Source organism: Falco punctatus, assembly GCF_963210335.1.
Source record: "Falco punctatus genome assembly, chromosome: 6".
Taxonomy (NCBI): Eukaryota; Metazoa; Chordata; class Aves; order Falconiformes; family Falconidae; genus Falco; species Falco punctatus.
Window position 1 is genome coordinate 55,548,692 of NC_137585.1, and position 20,078 is coordinate 55,568,769.

The 20,078-nt window shown below is 40.6% G+C and overlaps 1 protein-coding gene across 1 annotated transcript in view; it reads left to right on the plus strand.

Moving 5' to 3' along the window:
- MSRB3 (methionine sulfoxide reductase B3) overlaps positions 1-20,078 on the plus strand; it is a 115,003-nt gene that overhangs the window by 38,370 nt on the left and 56,555 nt on the right. Inside the window, 1 exon segment of the mRNA XM_080390788.1 lies at positions 7,124-7,152. Within this exon segment, the coding sequence (XP_080246914.1) occupies positions 7,124-7,152 (29 nt within the window).

Sequence of the window (20,078 nt, forward strand, 5' to 3'; positions counted from 1 at the left end):
AGTGTATTTGCAGGATTGCACCTACTTTAACTTTTCAAGATATTTTCTTGTACGCTATGCAAAAATACCATTCTGTCCACAGCCATTGCAAGAGGATGTTAGAATGGATTTGAGTGAAATCCACTATTTGTGCTATTTCTATAGGACAGGAGCTATTCCATATTTAATAAACCACAGTCATGTCCTTATACCATGTGCAGGACTGTATGAGAAAGATGTGGTGTATATATATGGGAACTGGGAAGCCTGGGAGAATGATTTCTTTTTTAAAAAAATGTTATTGTTGTCCCAGTTTCTAGTTCTTAGGGCCAAAGAATGAATTGCCAAGTCTTTGTAAATCACCCACTGTTGCCTTTATTGCTTCCTGGAAGAAATTCTTGGTAATGGTGTTGGTTCTTCTGAACATGCGCTAGAAGAAATAGCAACACTCCTATTCATTTGATTTTTGTTGAGCTGTGTCAGGTCTTCTCAACATCTCCAAAAGCAAACCATGGGAAAAGCAAAGCATGGCTGGCCAATATAGCAGTGCCCACCACCACTCTTGTCTTCACAGCACAAGGGAGGATTTCAGTCAACAGGCTAGATCTATACAAGGAATTTCCTTGCCGGAGTTCTGAGTCCTTAATTAATGGTCTTTAAGCTTTCCTAATAATCTTTATATCCTTTGAGCAGGCCAAATGACAAATCAGCACTGGCTACTTGGCTAGGAGAGCCCGTATGAAGTAACGACTGTAGTGTCTCTAGTAAGATCTAATAGAAGTATTTGACCAACTTCATCTGCCCTGACTGACTCTTAGTTTCCTCACAAACTTTGTCAAAACCAGCAGCTTCTGTTCAATAATATTTATTTGGAGTAAGTTGGCTCTTGCCAGTGTAGGAATCATAGAATCATTTAGGTTGGAAAAGACCTTTAAGATCATTGAGTCCAACGATTAACTTCGAACTGCCAAGTCCCCCAATAAACCATGTCCCTAAGTGCCACATCTACACATTTTTAGATACCTCCAGGGATGGTGACTCCACCATCTCCCTGGGCAGCCTGTTCTGATGCCTGACAGCCCTTTTGGTGAAGAAATTTTCCCTAATACCCAATCTAAACCTCCCCTGGTGCATCTTGAGGCCATTTCCTCTTGTCCTGTCGCTTGTTACTTGGGAGAAGGGACCGACCCCCACCTGCCTACAGCCTCCTGTCAGGCAGCTGTAGAGAGCGATAAGGTCTCCCCTGAGCTGCCTTTTCTCCCGGCTAAACAACCCCCGTTCCCTCAGCCGCTCCTCATGAGACGTGCTCCAGACCCCTCACCAGCCCCGCTGCCCGTCTCTGGACACGCTCCAGCGCCTCAACGTCCCTCTTGCAGTGAGGGGCCCAAAACTGAGCCCAGGATTCGAGGTGCGGCCTCACCAGTGCCGAGTACAGGGGGACAGTCACTGCCCTTGTCCTGCTGGCCACGCTGTTTCTGACACAAGCCAGGATGGTGTTGGCCTTCTTGGCCCCCTGGGCACACTGCTGGCTCACTTGGTCAGCAGACAGTATTACCAAACGTTTCTCTTCCAAACCCAGGTTTTTACTATGTACTGTGTAGCTCCAAGAAGCTTGACAATCTTAAAACTTGCAAGACTTTCTGCAATTTTTTGTGACTGTCCCCTAGAAAAGGCTGATGGAGTTAAAATCGTTAGTAAAGTTGTTCTCATTGAGCATTGGTTTGTTCTTGCTTCATGTTTTGGTTGTAACCAACTATTGTTTTGAGTCTGCAGTGTCACTGCTGGGTGACAAATTGTTACTCACTCCTTATCATGTCACCAAAACCCAAGACAGCAGAGCACTTGTCTTCCTCACAGCCACCTAGAATCTGGAGGTTTAATCCACCTCTGAGGATGACCATCAAGAAGAATGCTGTATTTGCTGTAGTCCCTGCAGTAAGGTTGCCCTGCGAATACAGCCCATGGCATCTGAACGTACCTGAGTGCTGAATCCACATCTAATCCTACCTGAATGCTGAAAATGTGCTAAGCTTTATACAGCTTATCACAGCTGTAGCATGTGGCTGTTGTTGTAGCTTGACCTGGCAATTACGTATTTCTGTGGTGTTTTGGAACAGGATTTGGTCCTCCTGGTCCTCAAGAGCCCCTCAGAACAAGAATGGTACAATGCTGCACTTGGGTGGAGCTGCTGGGTGGCTCTTGTTGAAAGCGCTTTTCACTGCATGCTTGGCCAGTGTGGCATAGAGGAGCTGCAGTGATTCTAGCAGAATCATAACAAATAACTCTGCATTCCTAATTGACTCATGGGTAGTCTTTAATATTCTCCAACCAATAGCGTCATGGTTGGTGCTGAATATTCATTTCCTACCCTCATATAAGCAATGAAGTTTGGAAAGATTTTTATGTTAAGAATTAGGAGAGGAAGAGCAAGTTTGGAAAACAAAAACCACTTTATGTCTTTTTTTCCCCCCCTTGATCCAGAAGCCACCTGGTCTTGTTTTTTCAGTGTATCAGCTCTATTGTACTGAGCCGGTTGCTGCCCACAAACATCGTAAAGGCACTGTCTAAATTACTGCAGGCCAAGGTCACTGGCTGTGCAAGTTGGATGAGACTGCCAGCTACAAGCCAACAGAACAGCACACTTGAGTTTTCCTTTTGCTTGTGTTCTCCAGACCGTATCCATCTCCAGCAGTGAAAAAAAGTACAGGAATATGAGGGATCTCACAGTTTGCTAGGCAGAGGATATTTCAACAAGTGTCCTTTCCAAAAGGCAAGTGTTGATGTAGATTTCCTAAGAGAAACACATTAGGATTCAAAAAAAGAGGGAAAAGGGGGACTTGAAATGTAACATTATAAGGTCTCATTGAGACAAGCCTGTGAAAATGTTTTGATTTACTTCTTGCTAAGTGTGGCTGAATTGCAAATCCTTGTTGAAGGTACTTAGAAATAAGAGGAAATAAATGCAAAGATTTCCATAGTCCTAGAGATATCTATAGATAACTTACACTGATTTTACTAAGGATTTCATTGATATTTCCACTGAAAATTTGCGATGGATTCCTTGTAAACTTTTGAGTCTGATATGTAATTCAGACTGTTTTGTATTGACTGTTCCTCAGTCACCCTGCTTGGAAGAACTAATTTTCAGCTCGTTTTAACCTCCTTTACGCTTTATTACGTGTATGTATGTACCTGAAGTAAAAATCAGGTAGGATGGATTGTTATTATTATGTCTGCAGAAGCTGTATATTTCTATATTTGTCTGTTTATAACTCTCACATTAAAATAAACTCTGGGAAGAATTCACCCAGACACTACTCATTGACTAACATGATGTTAAAATGTTCTTTTTTAATTTGGCTTTTCATGAGTATGCAGAACAGAAATTGTCATAGCATCCATCAACAGTGAATCAATCTTTTTTTCTGTAGTCTAGGAAACTGAGATCAAAAGTATATCTTTAACCAGGCTTCCTAAAGAAGTAGGGCTTTACAGCATCGTGCTGTCTGTGTGTCAATGTCTGGTGTTAAAGAGGAAGGATTAGAACTGCAGAGGTTTCATCAGGTGCTTTCTGAGAAAGCTGTGGAGCTTTCAAAGCTGTTCCCAATGTTGGGCTTCAACAAAACCTGAATAAATCTGTTAAAGACTTCATCAAGAAGTGTGAAAGAAAAAGGCAGTTTGAACACAACAGTAGGGGTTCTGCAGTAAGTCCTCTTTCCCCTCTCCTTGCCAAAAGCCCACTTCACTGGCAAATAGCAGACCTGTGTGAGCCTCAGCTGTAGTGTGTCTGGTCACTATCCGTTTCTCAGTACTTGGCAGCTTGAGCACCTGGTTTACAGTGCCTTTTAAAAAGAACAGGTCAAAATCCTGCGCCTCTTTGCAGTACAGATAAAGTGACAATCATATATTTTGTTTGTGTTTGATTGAATTATTTCAGGGATCTTTAAAAGTATTGCAGCACCTTGTCCTTTGCTGAACCTTTCCAGTAGCTCACTATTTCCTTGTATATTGGGTGTTGGTAGTTGAACTAATCGGTATTTGTATTGCCATCTGTTTTGTGTATTTGAGCCATATCACAGTTGGAAATGGAAAGCGCTTTATAAATACAGTCTTGTTCTCTTTATGCATATAAACTCCTTTCCAAAGATATCTATGAATGATTTCCTGACTTTCAGAGTACTTCTATGGGGCAAAAGTAGAGAAAATACACACAAAGCTGTTCTGTTTGTTGCTGTTTCTTTTCCCCTCTGTGTGATAAATGATAAAAGACTATTTGTAAAGTCAGTGCCTGGCTCTGTAAGGTTCATCTTGTCTAGTAGGATGCTTAGGTTAGATACCAGAGTGTGTACAGTGATAACAAACAATCCACAGAGAAGTTTTTTTCTTCTAGTTAATGTAGTTTTAAAAGTATAAAGGAATCAGGGTGAACATTTTTGTGTGCAGCAGAACATCCCTTTGGAATGTACTTTCAGAATTTAATTTTAGCATATTTATTGGCCATTTTTCAGTTGTGTATTTTTAACACCTAGGTGCAACTAGTTTCTGATGCCGTTGTCTAGCATGTTTCAAGAAAGGGATGTAAATACTGGAAGATCTAGGGGAAAAAGTGCTGGTTCCATTGAAGATGCTGGAAGTTTTGTCATTCCTTCAAGTAGCCAAGATGACTTTGTTTTCTTGCAGAGTGCTTCTCTCACATCTGCTATTTGTTGCTTATTTACAATGCCAAAGATGTTTCATTATTTTCCTCCCTTTTTTCTGTGCCTTTCTAAGATCTCTAGTAATTTCTGTAGTACTGGGTCCTAAATTTTGCTTTGTTTTCTCAAGGTGACATGTTGGCCATAAATGTAGATGATCTTCCTCCTCTTGATAGCACCTAGTGCTACCTCCCATGTTGTGTTTTCTTTCACAGCTATTCTGCTGTTGCCAGACAAAGTTCTATTCATTTATTGCCCCATACCAGTTTTGTGATTTGTTGTCCAGTAATTTATGACTGTTTGGAGCTTTAGTACTCAGTACAGTGCCTAGTGATCCTTGTGACCCTCCTCCCCATGTAGTCTCAGCCATCTTGGCCCCTGGACCAGTTGGTTGATGCCGCAAGTTGCAGTGCATATGTCCGTGCCAGGCTGTGCAGGCTGAAAACCAGGGTCTTGGTTTGACCAACTAATACCAAGTATCTGGAATTTAGGCAGCAAGAATTTGACTGTGCAGATAAACAGACGCTGAGGGTAAGATTTGTACTTTATCTCTGACAATGTAGGTAGTGGGGTGTTGCTAATGCAGTGATGAGCAAGAGAGAACAGTCTAGACAGATATACTGCAACTTGAGGAGAATATTGTAAATAAAATACTGAGTAAATGGCTTTACCTGGAGCTCAGGGGAATTCCTTCCAGTTACCAGCATGTACTTTCCACAAGGTGGGGACTTTATCCTGCTGGCCATAAATAGCAGCTGAAATACACTGAAATGTACAGGAGCGTGGGCTGGTGCCCTGGGCAGTTATTGGTGGTGGTATTTGTGAAGGCATGTCAGTAACATACTCTCTTTGTTCAGTGCTTTTGGTGTGTTTTGTAAGTACCAGTTAGGACAATAAGTTATGATTTTTCCCTTCCATCTTTTAACCACCTGGGAGTTACATTTAAGACATAAAAGACTGTGAGGACTGAGGGAAGAGAGTTGTTTCCTTCCTGATGGCTTTAACTGTAACTAATAGTGTGAACTCATTCATTTTTTAAATAATGATTGATTTGATGTTTGCAGTGGCATAGCTTTTATCTTTGGTACAGGATTACAATGCCAATTATATAAAATACATGCAGAGTACATGTAAAATACATCTATATGTACTTGCATGTACAAACTTACAGAAGAAGAAAATAAATCTGCAATTAGTTCTTGAGGTTTAGTCATTTACTTTTGAAAAAAGAAGGACTGTAACTTCCCAAAATACATCCCCTCCTTGTTGCCATGTAAAAGGATCCAACATTGTACTTCCTCCTTAGAATTTCTGGGGAAATGCATTTTGCTGCCAACGTAACATCCTTTAACAGGTCTCCTGCTGGTCAGACCTTGTGTCCTGCTGTGACAGCTATGACCATGTGTACAACTGATTGTTAGTGGGTGATATAAATCTGATTGGAACATGCCTGTTAATTGGTTTGAGAGCTCAATATAGACAATGCTGTCTTATAGCAGATTGTGTAGATAGGCCTAGTCATAGGGTTAATTCTGCTTGACAGCACATCAGCAGCGTCTTGAGAGTAATTACCCAACTTAAGTTTTCCCACAGTTGAATTGAGATCTTCAAAGGCTTCTACATTTACAAGTATTATTAACCTATATCTGAAACATGATGTTCCCACAAGGGCTAATTTTTTCTTCCTTTTATTAAATATACAGGTTACAGGGTTCATTTGCTAAGTGCTAAGCCCTTAGAAGAAAACACTACTTGTTAGAGAGAGAAAAATCGGCAGTGCACGGCCAAAGCTAATGGTGCATAATGCACACATGATTGTCTTTTTGCAAAGACTTTAAAACAAGTTAAAATTTAGGTCTGGCTCCCTTCCCCTCTCCCTCTCTCCCACCCCCCGCTTTCCACTTTTAAGAAAATCAAACCACTTATTCCTATGTGCAGAGTGAGTAAATTGAAGACACGCACAAACTAAACCCTCCTAGGATGTTGTACAATTAAGTACAGATCATTGGATACAATACATATGACATTAATGAAATGTATCTGCTTCAAATATAGATTGGAAACATTCATGAATAAATTAAATCTTCTTAATGACTTTTCAAAAATGAAAATGAATGAAAACAATATTTATTTCATAGGAACAACTGTGTGCCATGATTTACATTATATAATTTAATCCTGTTTTAAATTTATATTCTATTTTATGCATTCATTTTGTGATTTGTGTTTTAAAATACCTTCTTTGTAACTCTACATTCTAAAAAACCCCAAAATGTTAAAGATAACAGTTATCGTTTGGGTTCAAATGCCCTTGAATACTTTAAGTATTAACATACAGAGGTAGACAGCCTTGTTAAAGGTGATATTTGCTGGGAGGGATCTGTCTGACAAATGGCTTTTATAGCATAAGCTGTTCTTGTAACTTAAGAACTTTTTATTTTCTTTTGCAGGTCAGAAACAAAGTTTGACTCCAATTCAGGTATGTTTAGATTTACAGTGTTTTGCTGAACTATTCAGGTTAATCTCAAAAAAGTAGTTTATCAGTTCAAGTTCAGTTTAGTTTTAAACAAACTGGGGTAGGTCAGTCTTAAAAAGGATCTTCATCTCTCACCCTCTGGAAACAGCATTATTACTGTGAAACATTTGCTTTCATTCCTTTCATTACTCTCTTTACATTTTCCCAAAAGATGATCAGTAAGATGTATCTTGTGACAGACTTTAATTGATCCAGAAAAAAAATATAGTACAAATAAATGGTAATACAGACAAGCAAATGGAGGATTGAAGTGAAGTTTGAGAATGATGACTGCTTTAAAAGAGAATGTTTGCCTTCCTGGTGGACAAAGACATTTCATTGGAATTTGAATTCAGTGCAGCCTATCTGTCAGGAAACAGATGATTTGTCATCAAATTTTCGTGACAGATGCATGTACACAACGCATGCCAGACCAGTCTGTAGAGCTTGCTTTAGGAGGTTTACCAAAAGGCAGTCTCTCTCAAGTTGCCTTTTTAAAGAGTTTTAATGTGTTGTAGGGATTGGGAGGGAAGTGAAGGTCAGCCTAACAGGTTAATGTGTATCAAGACAAAAAACACAGGACAGCAAACAGAGAAACAGTTGGGGAGAAAAAACAGAGATCCTAATAACAGACTATTCTTTATTCAGTTAACTATTCATGGATGTCCCTGAAGTTAAACAATAGTAAATTAAGAATAGGCTCTTGTCCTGAAACTAGCTGACATGTCCATTGCCTGAAAAGCTCATCAAAATACATTTTTTGTTAAGAAAAAACCCCCCACGTTTAAGCAGAAAACCTAGCATTATTATGGCAATTTTGTTTTCAGAATCATAGAATCATTTAGGTTGGAAAAGACCTTTAAGATCATTGAGTCCAACGATTAACTTCGAACTGCCAAGTCCCCCAATAAACCATGTCCCTAAGTGCCACATCTACACATTTTTAGATACCTCCAGGGATGGTGACTCCACCATCTCCCTGGGCAGCCTGTTCTGATGCCTGACAGCCCTTTTGGTGAAGAAATTTTCCCTAATACCCAATCTAAACCTCCCCTGGTGCATCTTGAGGCCATTTCCTCTTGTCCTGTCGCTTGTTACTTGGGAGAAGGGACCGACCCCCACCTGCCTACAGCCTCCTGTCAGGCAGCTGTAGAGAGCGATAAGGTCTCCCCTGAGCCTCCTTTTTTCAAGACTAAACAACCCCCGTTCCCTCAGCCGCTCCTCATCAGACTTGTGCTCCAGACCCCTCACCAGCCCCGTTGCCCGTCTCTGGACACGCTCCAGCACCTCAACGTCCCTCTTGCAGTGAGGGGCCCAAAACTGAGCCCAGGATTCGAGTTGTGGCCTCACCAGTGCCCAGTACAGGGGGACAGTCACTGCCCTTGTCCCACTGGCCACTCTGTTTCTGACACAAGCCAGGATGGTGTTGGCCGCCTTGGCCCCCTGGGCACACTGCTGGCTCATGCCCAGCCGGCCGCCAGCCAGCCCCCCCAGGTCCTTTCCCACCGGGCACTTCCCAGCCGCTCTGCCCCGGCCTGTAGCGCTGCGTGGGGTTGTTGTGACCCAGGTGTGGGACCCGGCACTGCTCCTCGTTGAACCTCATACAACTGGCCTTGACGCATCAGTCCAGCTTGTCCAGATCCCTCTGTAAAGCCTTCTTTATCCACACTCCTGCCCAGTGTTATCTTCTGTATGATTTGATTAATGCAGTGATTATCATTGCTTATAATGATACGAATTTTACAGTACGTATTCCTCAGGGTATTTATGAAATAGCGTGTTCCCTTTTATCCCAGTTACAACATGATTTGGGTTTGAAATGTGAGGTATTACGTTGCTTTTTCTTTCCACATTAGATTTTATCTTTGGAACTATATGGGAGTGAAATCTACAGCAGGAAGTATTTATATAGCCAATTCCTACATCTTGTATACTTGAGTCATCTTGCTTCTATTATGATTTTAGTTTGTGAGTTTGAGGTTACTTGCTTTAAACACTGCTTGAATGACCTCTGTGCTAGGATTGCTTCTTGGATCTTGACAAAACAGTTTTACATGGGGGGATAGCGTCCATCACATATTGTCTGCCGTTACCCCCTTTCTTTCAGTAAAGTCACCAAAACTAGGGTGTAGAGCAGAATATCAAACGTCTCACTTTTTGGTTGAGAGGAAAATGCTCTCTGCAGAACTTTGGTTTGCTTGGTGGATTAAGCTACAAACAATTTTCTGACTTTCTCTGTTGAAGCATCTCATCTGTTGGGTGCACTATTCTGCATGCTGCTCCCCTTGACGGTGAAGGCAGGGGCACGGTATTCCTGGGGAGCACAAAGTAGCTATACAAGTTTGGCACTATTGCATCTATGACAAAACGCCTGCTTAGTAGGTGTCACCAGGCCTCTGTGACTGGACTCCATTGGGTGAACCTGAGCTTTTAAACCTCTCCTCTTCATCTTTGCAGGCTCCACTGGCTTGCTTTTCTTGAGTTTGAGTCTGTCTTCTGGGCACAGTTTGTCTCTTATTTCTCACACAGGGGTGTTGGAAAGCCCAGTTGCCCAAAGGAACTAGAGTTACTCTCCCTGCCCTGCTCTTCTGAAGGCACTCCTTAGGCAACTATTCTTACAAGGCCAGAGCTCTGGCCTTATAACACCTGATGCAGTTTTATCTCCCCAAGAGCACAGAACATGCAGAGGTTGCACAAGGGGTTGCCAGTGAAGACCATGTACAGGAGACCACACAAAGAATGCATAAATGTAAATGAGCAGTAAAAGACCCAATATCTTTTCTGTCTCCACTTCTTTTTCTGCACCTAAATATTCTCTGGAAGTGTACCAGAATTGTCTGCAGCAGGTTATCAACATTGTTTTGCCGAATGTCAGTATCAGCAGGTACCATGAATGTCAAAGTATTTTGTACGTCAAAGTATTTTGTATACCATCAGGGATACGGTATGGGAAGGTCTGGGGCTGATGAATATTTTAGATGTATTCCTCTTTTTTTCTGCAGAGCTTCACTTTCATCTTCTGCTTATGATCCCTTTCCTCTAAATCCCTGGGGTAGTCTTTGGTTGGAATAGTTTCGGGCTTTCCTGTCATGGGACCCTGGCTACCACCAAGGTGTTTAAGGTTCCTCACCTGGTGATCTACTGTGGATTAACAATGTGTGTGGCTGGCCAGGCCAGCCTGAGCTCCTGGTCTCATTTTATTCCCCCAAATGCTGTACTCTGAATTGAGAATTACCGAGGTTTAATGTGTTGGTCTCATCAGTGCTGCCTCTTACAGCACAGGTTTCAGTTAACAACCAATGAAAGATGTTAAGATAGTAGAAAAAACATATTAAGCACGCATGTAAAATGGCATTTTAAGAAAAAAGGAATCACAGAAACTCCATAAACTCAAAGTACATTTCATGGCCAGCAACAACAAGGCTGAAAAAAAAAGTGCAGCAGCCTTCCCTTTACAGGGACAGTACTCAGTTCTTCCAAGAAAGTTTTCTTGATAGTCACATAGCGCAAGCACTTAGAATTTATGTTTTGTTCCCGGTTTATGAGAGCAGAGTAGAAGTGGAGACACTGAGATCAAGTCAATATGTATCACCCAAATAAAACATTACTTTTTGTTTCCCCACTAGATAGTTTGCCATCCCTTTCCAAAACCAGACAATAAGCCCAGACCTCCTGCTGCCTCTGAGTGAACAGAAGGGTGTAGACGGGGAGTGGAAGGAGGCGTTGGTGATGGCAGAGAGGCATCCTTGTAAAAAAAATCTTTCTCTGGTATGGGAGGTTGCAGTGCCCTACGTAGCACGATGTTCTGCAATAACGCGGGCCTTTGAACTGTGTAAATGTAGTGTTGGTTTTAAAACGGCTGCTGCCATTTGACACCAATTACTCTATGCAACCTTGAGTTCCCTGGAGACACCTTAAGGTGTTTTTGTATCCCTCGTTTCATGTTGAATTTCTCAGACTGTGATTCCTGTGTAAAACAATAATCCTGCAAAGTGGAAAAAACATGCTTTGTTCCCATTTATCTCATGTTACTCAAACTGGTTCAAGTGTTGAACATGAGAATGCTCTATTTTTATTCTAGAATGAATACTTTCTTCCAGGGAGCTGTTCTACAACCTGTTGCATGCTCTAAATTAACCCTAATGTTAATTCCAGTTAACTTGCAAGTCTGTATGTGTCCTTGTTAAGCATTTATCAATGCTTATTCTACTTGTCTTTACTAGAAATAATTGTGAAGCACTGAAGACTTAAAAGAAGTCTTTCTGAAGCAAGTACAAAGTCTGGATTACAGCTTTAAAAATGCCCAGTAGGCTCACTGAAAATGTAACCCTGGAAATGTTGTTCAACACTGAAATATTAGGCAAACATTGTCAAAAGAAGATTAATTTGAACTTGAGCATTAACTTAAAAGAAGGCTGTAGAATTCCTATAGTGATGATCGGGATTTATCATATAAATAGCTATAACATCTGTAGGGGACACACATTCTTCATATCATGACTAACAGTTCTATCTGAGAAACTTCTTTTTCTCTGCTGATTCTTTGTAAGTCTAAATCTGACAGAATTTCTGTCTCAGAGACCATGGGATTAGCTTCATGCTGTTAGAAGATCTTATGAAATGAAACAATTTTCCTTTCCTGTCATAGTATGATGAATTTCACTGGTACTGGAACAAGATTTTTTTCTAAAACAGTATTTAAAAGCAAGAAAGGTTGTAGGAAAAATATTTTTTTTTCTCAGGATTTGTTAGGGAAAATAGTAAACCACAAAAAACAGAGCTGAAGCAATTTTGTTCTACTTATTTCAGTGGTGTCTAAAATGCTTATTGTGCTGTGTGCTTGGTTAGCAGATTAAGAATGTAATAATTATATGGAAATAATGAGTTAGTGAAAAAATGTTTTAATTTAGAGAAAAAAGGGTCTTCAAGATGCTGTTGCATAACAGGAGGAATTTGCAGGTCTCAAAAACAGTTGCTGAACACTGTTAATCCCACTTTAGTAATAGAAAAGTAAGCATAGAAAATGCAAACAACTGTCTCAGCATGCCCATTGATCACTAGGGAGTGGTAACGGTGAGTTTTCTACTGCCTTTTGGGAGGGCTGGAGTTTTCTTGGGGCATCTCCTGTACTAATTGGTGTAACCTGCATGTCCCTGTGGAGGTGAGCCATGTGATATTCAAGTGATAGTGTTGGCAGTGGAATCACGAAGGGGAAGAAATCTGAGGATTGTTCTGTGTTGAAAAGAAAGGATAAATCCCCAGACAAATACATGTGGCCTCCAGTGAAGTCTCTTACATGTATGTGTCACACAAATGGTGGAATGGAGGAAGTCAGAGAGCACAGGGTGCAATAAATTGATAGTCAGGGAGGCACTGTGATGTAGAAATGCATCTGTGCACTGGCAGAAGAGACAGGAGCACTTAAGGGCACACAGTGCCTTCAGCTGTGTTCTTCATCATTTGCTGTGCCAACGTCCCACTTCTCTCAAAAAAAGAGATGCATCTTCAAAACCCAGTCTTCTGTCTCCCTGCTTCTATACAGATCAAATGAAATGTAGAGATTACCTGTGTGATTTTGTATCACTGTTTGTGTCAATACTTCAGAAACATTCCCACTAGTATTGGAAATTAAGCTGTAATAGCTGCCCATGCAGCTAGAGGCTGTCCTGAGGGACAGCGACACATGGGCTTTTGTTGGATACCTGCTGCCCCAGCAGTCAAATGCAAAGCAAGTCAAGGAGCCCCTGACAGTTCCTGGAATTTCCTTTCCCTGCCTTGTATGGGCTCACAGTGTCAGCCAGTGACTCCGCAGGTCATTTCTCCTCTCTGCACATTGCTTCTTCCACCAGAGTGAGTGTATCCTCATGTCTTCAGCACCGCACAATGCTGCCACCCCTCTGTCCCCATCAAAGTCCCCAACTTTTCCTTTCTCACCTCTTGTATTCACTGGTATCATTCCCTTAATGTGACCCCTACGACATACAAACTTGCTAGGCTACATGATTCAGCACAGGTGCTAGAGAGCAGTTGAAGGAAATTATAAGGTTGGGGGTGGTCAGATGTTTTCCTCTCATAAATTCCTCTTGGCTACACTTCCAGATGTTCAGCAATAGACTTTCCAAACTCTCGCTATCAGCCCTGATTTCCCCTAGCCTGTCATCAATCCCATTGTATGAAAGTCATCAGTACAGCTATTAAAAGCATAAGGAACTCTTTGCCTGAGTAAGAAAGAAATGAAAACCAAAAGACATCTTCAAAGTGAGCATTTCTTACTGACCCTTGCTAGTAGGGAAACCCCAAAGAAACTTAACCTGCCTGAAACTTTAGGTCCCTGAAGCAGCAGGGTACTTGGTAATATCATCCATCAATCAATTGGATCATAGATCTAAACACAGATTAACAAATCAATTCCTAAATTTTATTGATGTCAGCTTCTTCGCCCAGGTTGTGATAGAGTGGTTCTTAATTTCTTCTTAGCATGGATGAGTAGTTTCAGGACAGGGATGAGAAGAGGCATTTGGTGTTCAAAACAAAGTCATATTGACAAGTTCATCATTCAGACTACAGCCAGAGTATTTGATTAAAAAACATAAAAAGATTACTTGCAGTATCTGTAACAGGGAAAAGTGGCAAAATTAACTAAGATACTGAAGAATAGGGATGCTCCAGAGCTTTTTGGATGAGGCAAAAGATCCCTCCAGAGCCTCTTTCAGCTATGAGGAATTATTTCCTTCTCTCTGGCCACCACTAGCGCATGGATTCTTGAAGGGGTGCGTGAGCTGGCATAGAGAGACAGTGGGAGACAGCAACTACATAAACAGAACAGCAGCTCAGATTATTTTACTTGTTGTTACTTGTCAGCACCATTTCGTTCTTGGCATTAACAGAGCATGGTCTGTTATATTTGTTCAGGAGCAAGAAGAACATTATATTCAGGTGCAAGATGATTGTTGAATCATCTGTTGAATATTTTCAGGGCCATACTGCAATGTGACTTGTAGTATAGATGGCTGGGACATCCCACTGCTACATCCCAGTGAACTGTGTGCTTGTAACGGCGCTGATCTGCAGTAACAGATCATCACCCTGCTCTTATATCTCTTGTAAAGGATGGCAAAAGTTGGTCAAATTATTTCAACATATAGAACAATGTTTCAATTTGTGTAGGACTGATTAAAAATGTTGTAAGCATGCAGGCAAGCTTGCTCATCTAAGATTTTTAAAGAAGGTAGTCAGCTATCAGAGGGCTCCAAATTTCTAACTTCCCAAATTCTAATACTGGCTTTGCAGTTGCAGATGTCTTTTCCTCCCACTTCGTTCGTCTTTTTTGTGTCCGAGCTGGGCTATTCCTTGCTATCATTGGCATGATTCTGCTTAGTTGTCAGAGTATTTTTATTAGGAAACCTGTTTGATTCCATAAGCTAGATCCATGAACCTACCAATGGAGGCCAGCAGCCTTGATTGGACTCACAACAGCTTTAAATCTTACTGTCTGAATAAACTGCATAATTTCTATTTTGCGGGTATTTTTTGATTATATATTCCTCCCTCCAAAAAATCCTGTTTGTGTTCTCATTAATGGGCAGCTACTTAAAGATGCTCTGCCCTTGTGAGCTAGCACACATGCTTACTGTGCCACTCCTGCATGAAGCACTGCCTGTCGGCATGTGGTGAGAACTGTACATTAAAGGGCCTTGCTTGTGGAGCCAGGAATAGAATAACAATAAAGAAAAACACAATTTTCTATTTTTGTCTTACACACACTTTAGCAATCATTGCTGCTTGTTTCTTGCCTTGCTCTGTGGATCTTGCTGAGAAGGATTTTGCAATGTGTTTAAATTGGTTCTGTAATGAAAATATTTAGATTGAGGTTTTCCATTTTATTATCATTAATGTAAGCAAATTCATCATATTAATTTAGGAGAAAATTTTGTACTCTTCTTTCTAAGTACTAAAGACAATCTTTTCTATTTTTTATTTCATTGTAAATAGCTACAAAAGGCTGTCTTTAAAGAAACAATTTGGCAAAAGTAGTCTGAGAAGACATGAATAATATATAAATAATGGTTTTATTACATGGAATTGGAAACTGCTACTCAGTTAAATTATAAACTATAGAGTAGATTGGCTGAGGGTTTTTTATTCATCATAAGTATAGCTGCTTCTGACAGGTTTGGTCTATTGGGGAGTTAGTTGTATTGTTAGCAAATTGCTCTTTCGAGTTAGCAACATTCAGCAGCATAACATCTTTACTGTTCTGGAGGGCTGGATTTCTTAAATACGAAAATGTTGTGATTCCTGCTTAGACTTGTTAAGCATTGTGCCGTTTTTTAGTGAGCAAGGCTACCTAATTACTTTTCAAGAGCTACTTGCATTGCAGTCTTGTTCAGTGGACAAAGCAGAAGATTTTTGGTGATACTCTTGAATTATCCTACACTTACAAACTTCTTAAAGAGTTTCTCTGTTCCTTTTAAATGAAAATTCATTCAGTCAAATTAACCCTATTACAGACTAACTGTGATAATTAACTTTGCCTTAGTCCTATTTAATTAGCAAAAAATGGAGTATGTGAAAGAGAAGCCACAAGAATGGACAAGCAGGGAGGTTTTCTTGTCACAGCTGTGGCTCATTGAGATCGTTACATAGCTGAAATGCAACTTACCCACACCATGTACAGCTCAAGTCAATCGTATTGTTTCATTGCTTTATTAGTACTCTATTCATTTAAACCATAAAATGGGGGAAAAAATTGCCTGTCTGCTTTGTAATTTGGAATATGAACTATAATTCATTTGTAAGTGGAGTGTTATGGCATTGTGCATCATATACATACTTCTGCAGAGGTTCTGAAGAATGCCAACACGGGATACTGTTTAGCTCACTGCATGGTGCCAGAAAACAAGAATTCTGTAGGATACAAGAATACTTCATTTGTATGTCCCTGCAATCTGCTGGTGCAGAAGCTATTGTCATCCAACTGGGTGTATATAGGTAGCTGGGATGTGCAGGTTTGGACATAAAATATGAAGGCTGCTTCATGTTTTTTCTGTTGTCTGGGCATCTGCTGATTCTGTACCCTGTTCTAGCATGTCTGGTGGCTCTGTGACCTTGGGCAAAATACTCTTTCCTGATGCCTTTTTCCTCCTGCCTGGTTTGTTTACATTGCAAGGCTTTTCAGGGAAAGAGCCAGCTCTTGCTATTAAGCATGTCTAAAAGCTAGTGCAATGGAAGCACTTTCTCAGTTGAGATCATCTTGTAGGTCCACCATAAATCAAATCATGGTGGCCTTTTCAAATTGTGTCCTTTTAGACTGAGCAAATGAAGTTCTGTTAGAAAGAATCTCTAGACAGCAATATAAAAGGCAGCATGGTAAATGTATTCAACTGAATTAGTTTTTCACTCTGCCTACACAGTCACCTGTACCACAAAATTTGTGTCAAGGGGATCTCAGTTCTCTGCAGAAGAAATATAGTTCATGGAAATGGTCTTCCCAGGTCCAGAATCTCTCACCTAATTGAACTGCATGATTTGTGCAGCAGAATGCATGACTGTGGCTCTACATAGAGACCTGAATTTGTTTGTTAAAGTGTAATATGTAATAACAGTGGAGTTTAAATGGCATGTAAATATATCTGAGGGGTTAGGCATATAGGCCAGAAAATAATATCAGAATATAAAACTTCCAAAAGCTCTTGAAGACTAATATTCCTATCAGTGATATGGGTCTAAGAAGGCAGGTTTTTACCTTCTTATCATAGGATCATTCACCCATGCATTAATTTCTGAAAAAAACCCAACCCACTTGTATTTGCAAATGTGAATGATACTTAACACAGTGGGGCCTGGAGGATGTTAAATGTTATGATCAATGCCAGTTCGTGAAAGCGGTTTGAATCTTGCAAAATTCTGAGCGGTCTGATCTCTTCTGCAGACCATAAGGGTTGAAGGTGCTCCACACTTACTGTGGATCAGTTCTATGGTGTTTTCTGTTATGGTGGAAATACTACTGATTTTGAAGGAAAAAGGAGGTGAAATCAGAGGGATAGTGCCCTGTGAATACTGAAAAGATCCTAATAAGATGTTTGTTAATATATACTGTATTTGGTACAATCTGATGCATTCTCCAAACAAATTGGTTTTCCCTCCTTAAAAAGTAGTCTCTTTTTAAGCTGTATCTCCCTCCCAATATGCTTGAATTTACTCTGAATCCAGAAATTCCTTGCTTATTATAGAAGTCTATGTTGAGTCTCCATTTCAGGTCTCCACTCCACCCTTCAGGAGAGTTTACAAAAAGATCTTAAGTACTTCCATTACCTTTTCATTCATTCCCACCCACCTGAGTCACTCTTTTCTGGTGACTAACAAAGATTTTCATCTTTTATTTGCCTCGAGGCCAAGCAGCTGAGGAGGTTGGGTTGGGGCCCTTTCTTGATTTAGGCAGTGACTAAGGCTGTGCTGGGAGATTAAATGCTGAGTCAGTAGTTCCTAGACCCTTCCTTCTTTGGGTGGACCACTGCGTTGATTATCCTGTGAAAAGGCATCCCTTGTTCCTCATAGTGCTTTTTATTCCGCCTCTTTGAAAACTGACAAGGTCAGAGGAGGAGAGAGCAGACTGCAAGGTGGCAAAATTAGTGGCCTCTGTGAGATACTAAAGTCCAGTTCCTGCTTGGCTTCTTGTGGAGGACGGAAGTTCTTCTGCTCATGTGAAGCCCTACTGAATCAGACAAAGATGATGAAAAATGTGGCTTCTCAGCTGAGGAGCGTTCCCGCTTTTTTATCCAGAGTCTAGCAGCTGCTTCATGTTGGCTTTCCAGTTTCACAGTAAAACCAAATCATACAAAACCAAACTTAATGTAACCGAACTCCCTATTTTTGTCTGAGGGAGCAGAATTGTCTAGGGTGCTTTCCTTCAGCTGCTTTATCTCTCCCTTCCCACTCTGGGGGGAATCCAGAGCTTTGATAAGGTCAGCAACAACTTGAGACAGCAATAGCATTGTTTCACTTGTGACAATCTGGAGGTGCTTGGCACTGCTGTGACCTGAATTGAGCCCAGAGGAAACAGAGCTGTGTAAAACCATTGGGACAGGCACCACACTGCCAGCCTCATCAGCCTCCGGGATAGAGGAGAGGGCAAGACCATGGCATTCAGTGGGTGCCCTGCCTCAGCCCCCATATGCTACATCAGGTGCCTTCTTTCACTTCAATAGCTTATTTATGGGGCAGTCTGCAGCGAAATACCAGGCAAAGACGACTGCTGAGGTGTTTTTTGCCTGTGTGCCTTGATGAATTTAACAGGACAGGATGGTTATGTTCTACGTGTTCACTCTTTTTCTCATTATTTTCTTGCCACCATAAGTGCATTTTCCTGCTTTGGTTTTAGGCAATGTCTCATTAAGCACAATATCTTTTGTGGTTGAATGCATGTTGTCCAAAATTGCACATCTTCTGTTTCAATTAGCATGGTTTACAGGGTTATGAATTGGAATAAGAAAGAGGTGCGAGCTGTTTTTTTTTCTTCCCTCTTGATTTTTCAGAGTAAAAAAACCCTTGACATCTTTTCGTACAAGATAATGAAAATGATATCATACAGTATTAGTTGAGACTAGAGGAAATCTGTTATTTGAAAAAAATTGTTTCATGTTATTAGATTGTACAAACTAGCCAAGTGATAATTATTAATGACAGAAGATTCAATAAAGATTAAAATATTTCATGTTTTTCTTTCACTGATGTAGTGCTGTAAATTTATGACCAGTGGGAAACCATACAAAAGATCTGTCAGCTTTTAGTATTTCACATTTTAGTCTCTTATCAAAACTGATTTCAGGTTTTTTAGTACTAAAAGCAAAGGGGAAAGTGCAAGCTGCTTCTAATCAAACTGGAATGTTCAGTGATCACCATCAAAATCTTTACAGTGTTGATCTGAGTATGAAGCAAAGAACACTAATTTCTCTTTTGTTGACTTAATTTAGTGGCAACCACAGCCTTTAAGATGTAACAGTAGACAAGTTCATGTCATACTACTGCAACTGCCACTGTACATGTGAACACCCGCCTGCTTAGGATTAAGTCCTAAGTCAAAACACCAATGAAGTCTAATGCTGCCAGTTTAAGTCAGACACAATTTGCATAGTGTTTTATGCAAGTAAGGACAGCATGATCAGGACTTAAGCCAGATGACAGTGAATGAAGTTACAAGGGCTGAAAGTATTTATGCAAGGAAAGAGATGCATCCCTATGTGATCTGGTCAGGAATCTTAGCAACCTTGTTTTCCATTGGGAGCTGAACTACCATCCTGTATTGTTTGGTGTACCATTGGCATGCCCACCTCTTGTTCTTTACAGAGTAAATGGTGCCAGCCTTTTCATCAACCATGGTCCAGGTGCCTGAACAATCTTAGAACTGTATGCCCTTCTCCAAACACCATGCCTATCAAGATCACAAAATCTATATTCTCAGTGTTTGGTTGTTCAGAATAAACCCTAGAGCATCTAATTTAGCACTAGTCTTTGCTGTTCTTTACTAGCTGTAGCAATGGAGGTGCTTTGATTATTGCGTAATATCCTTTTCAGGTTATCTTTGTGTCTAGCTCTTACACAATTCCTGTGTGTCTGGGGAGAAACAGTGGCATTTCATTTGGAGGGATATTTTCTGTAAGGTATTACCATACCAGGGGAGTGGGATCATCTTATCTAACTGTAACTGTCTTCCTTAACAGCCTCTGAGCTTCATCCAGTTAGTTGGAAGAGAGAAACATCCTCAGAGGTGTTCATCCTTTCTGCTGAAGAATTCTGTCTGGGGGTGCACTGAATCACGCTGTTAAATGCCCATCAGCTTTACAGAGTTAAGCATGCAACTTTGATCATTAACATTAGGAGAAATTATCTCC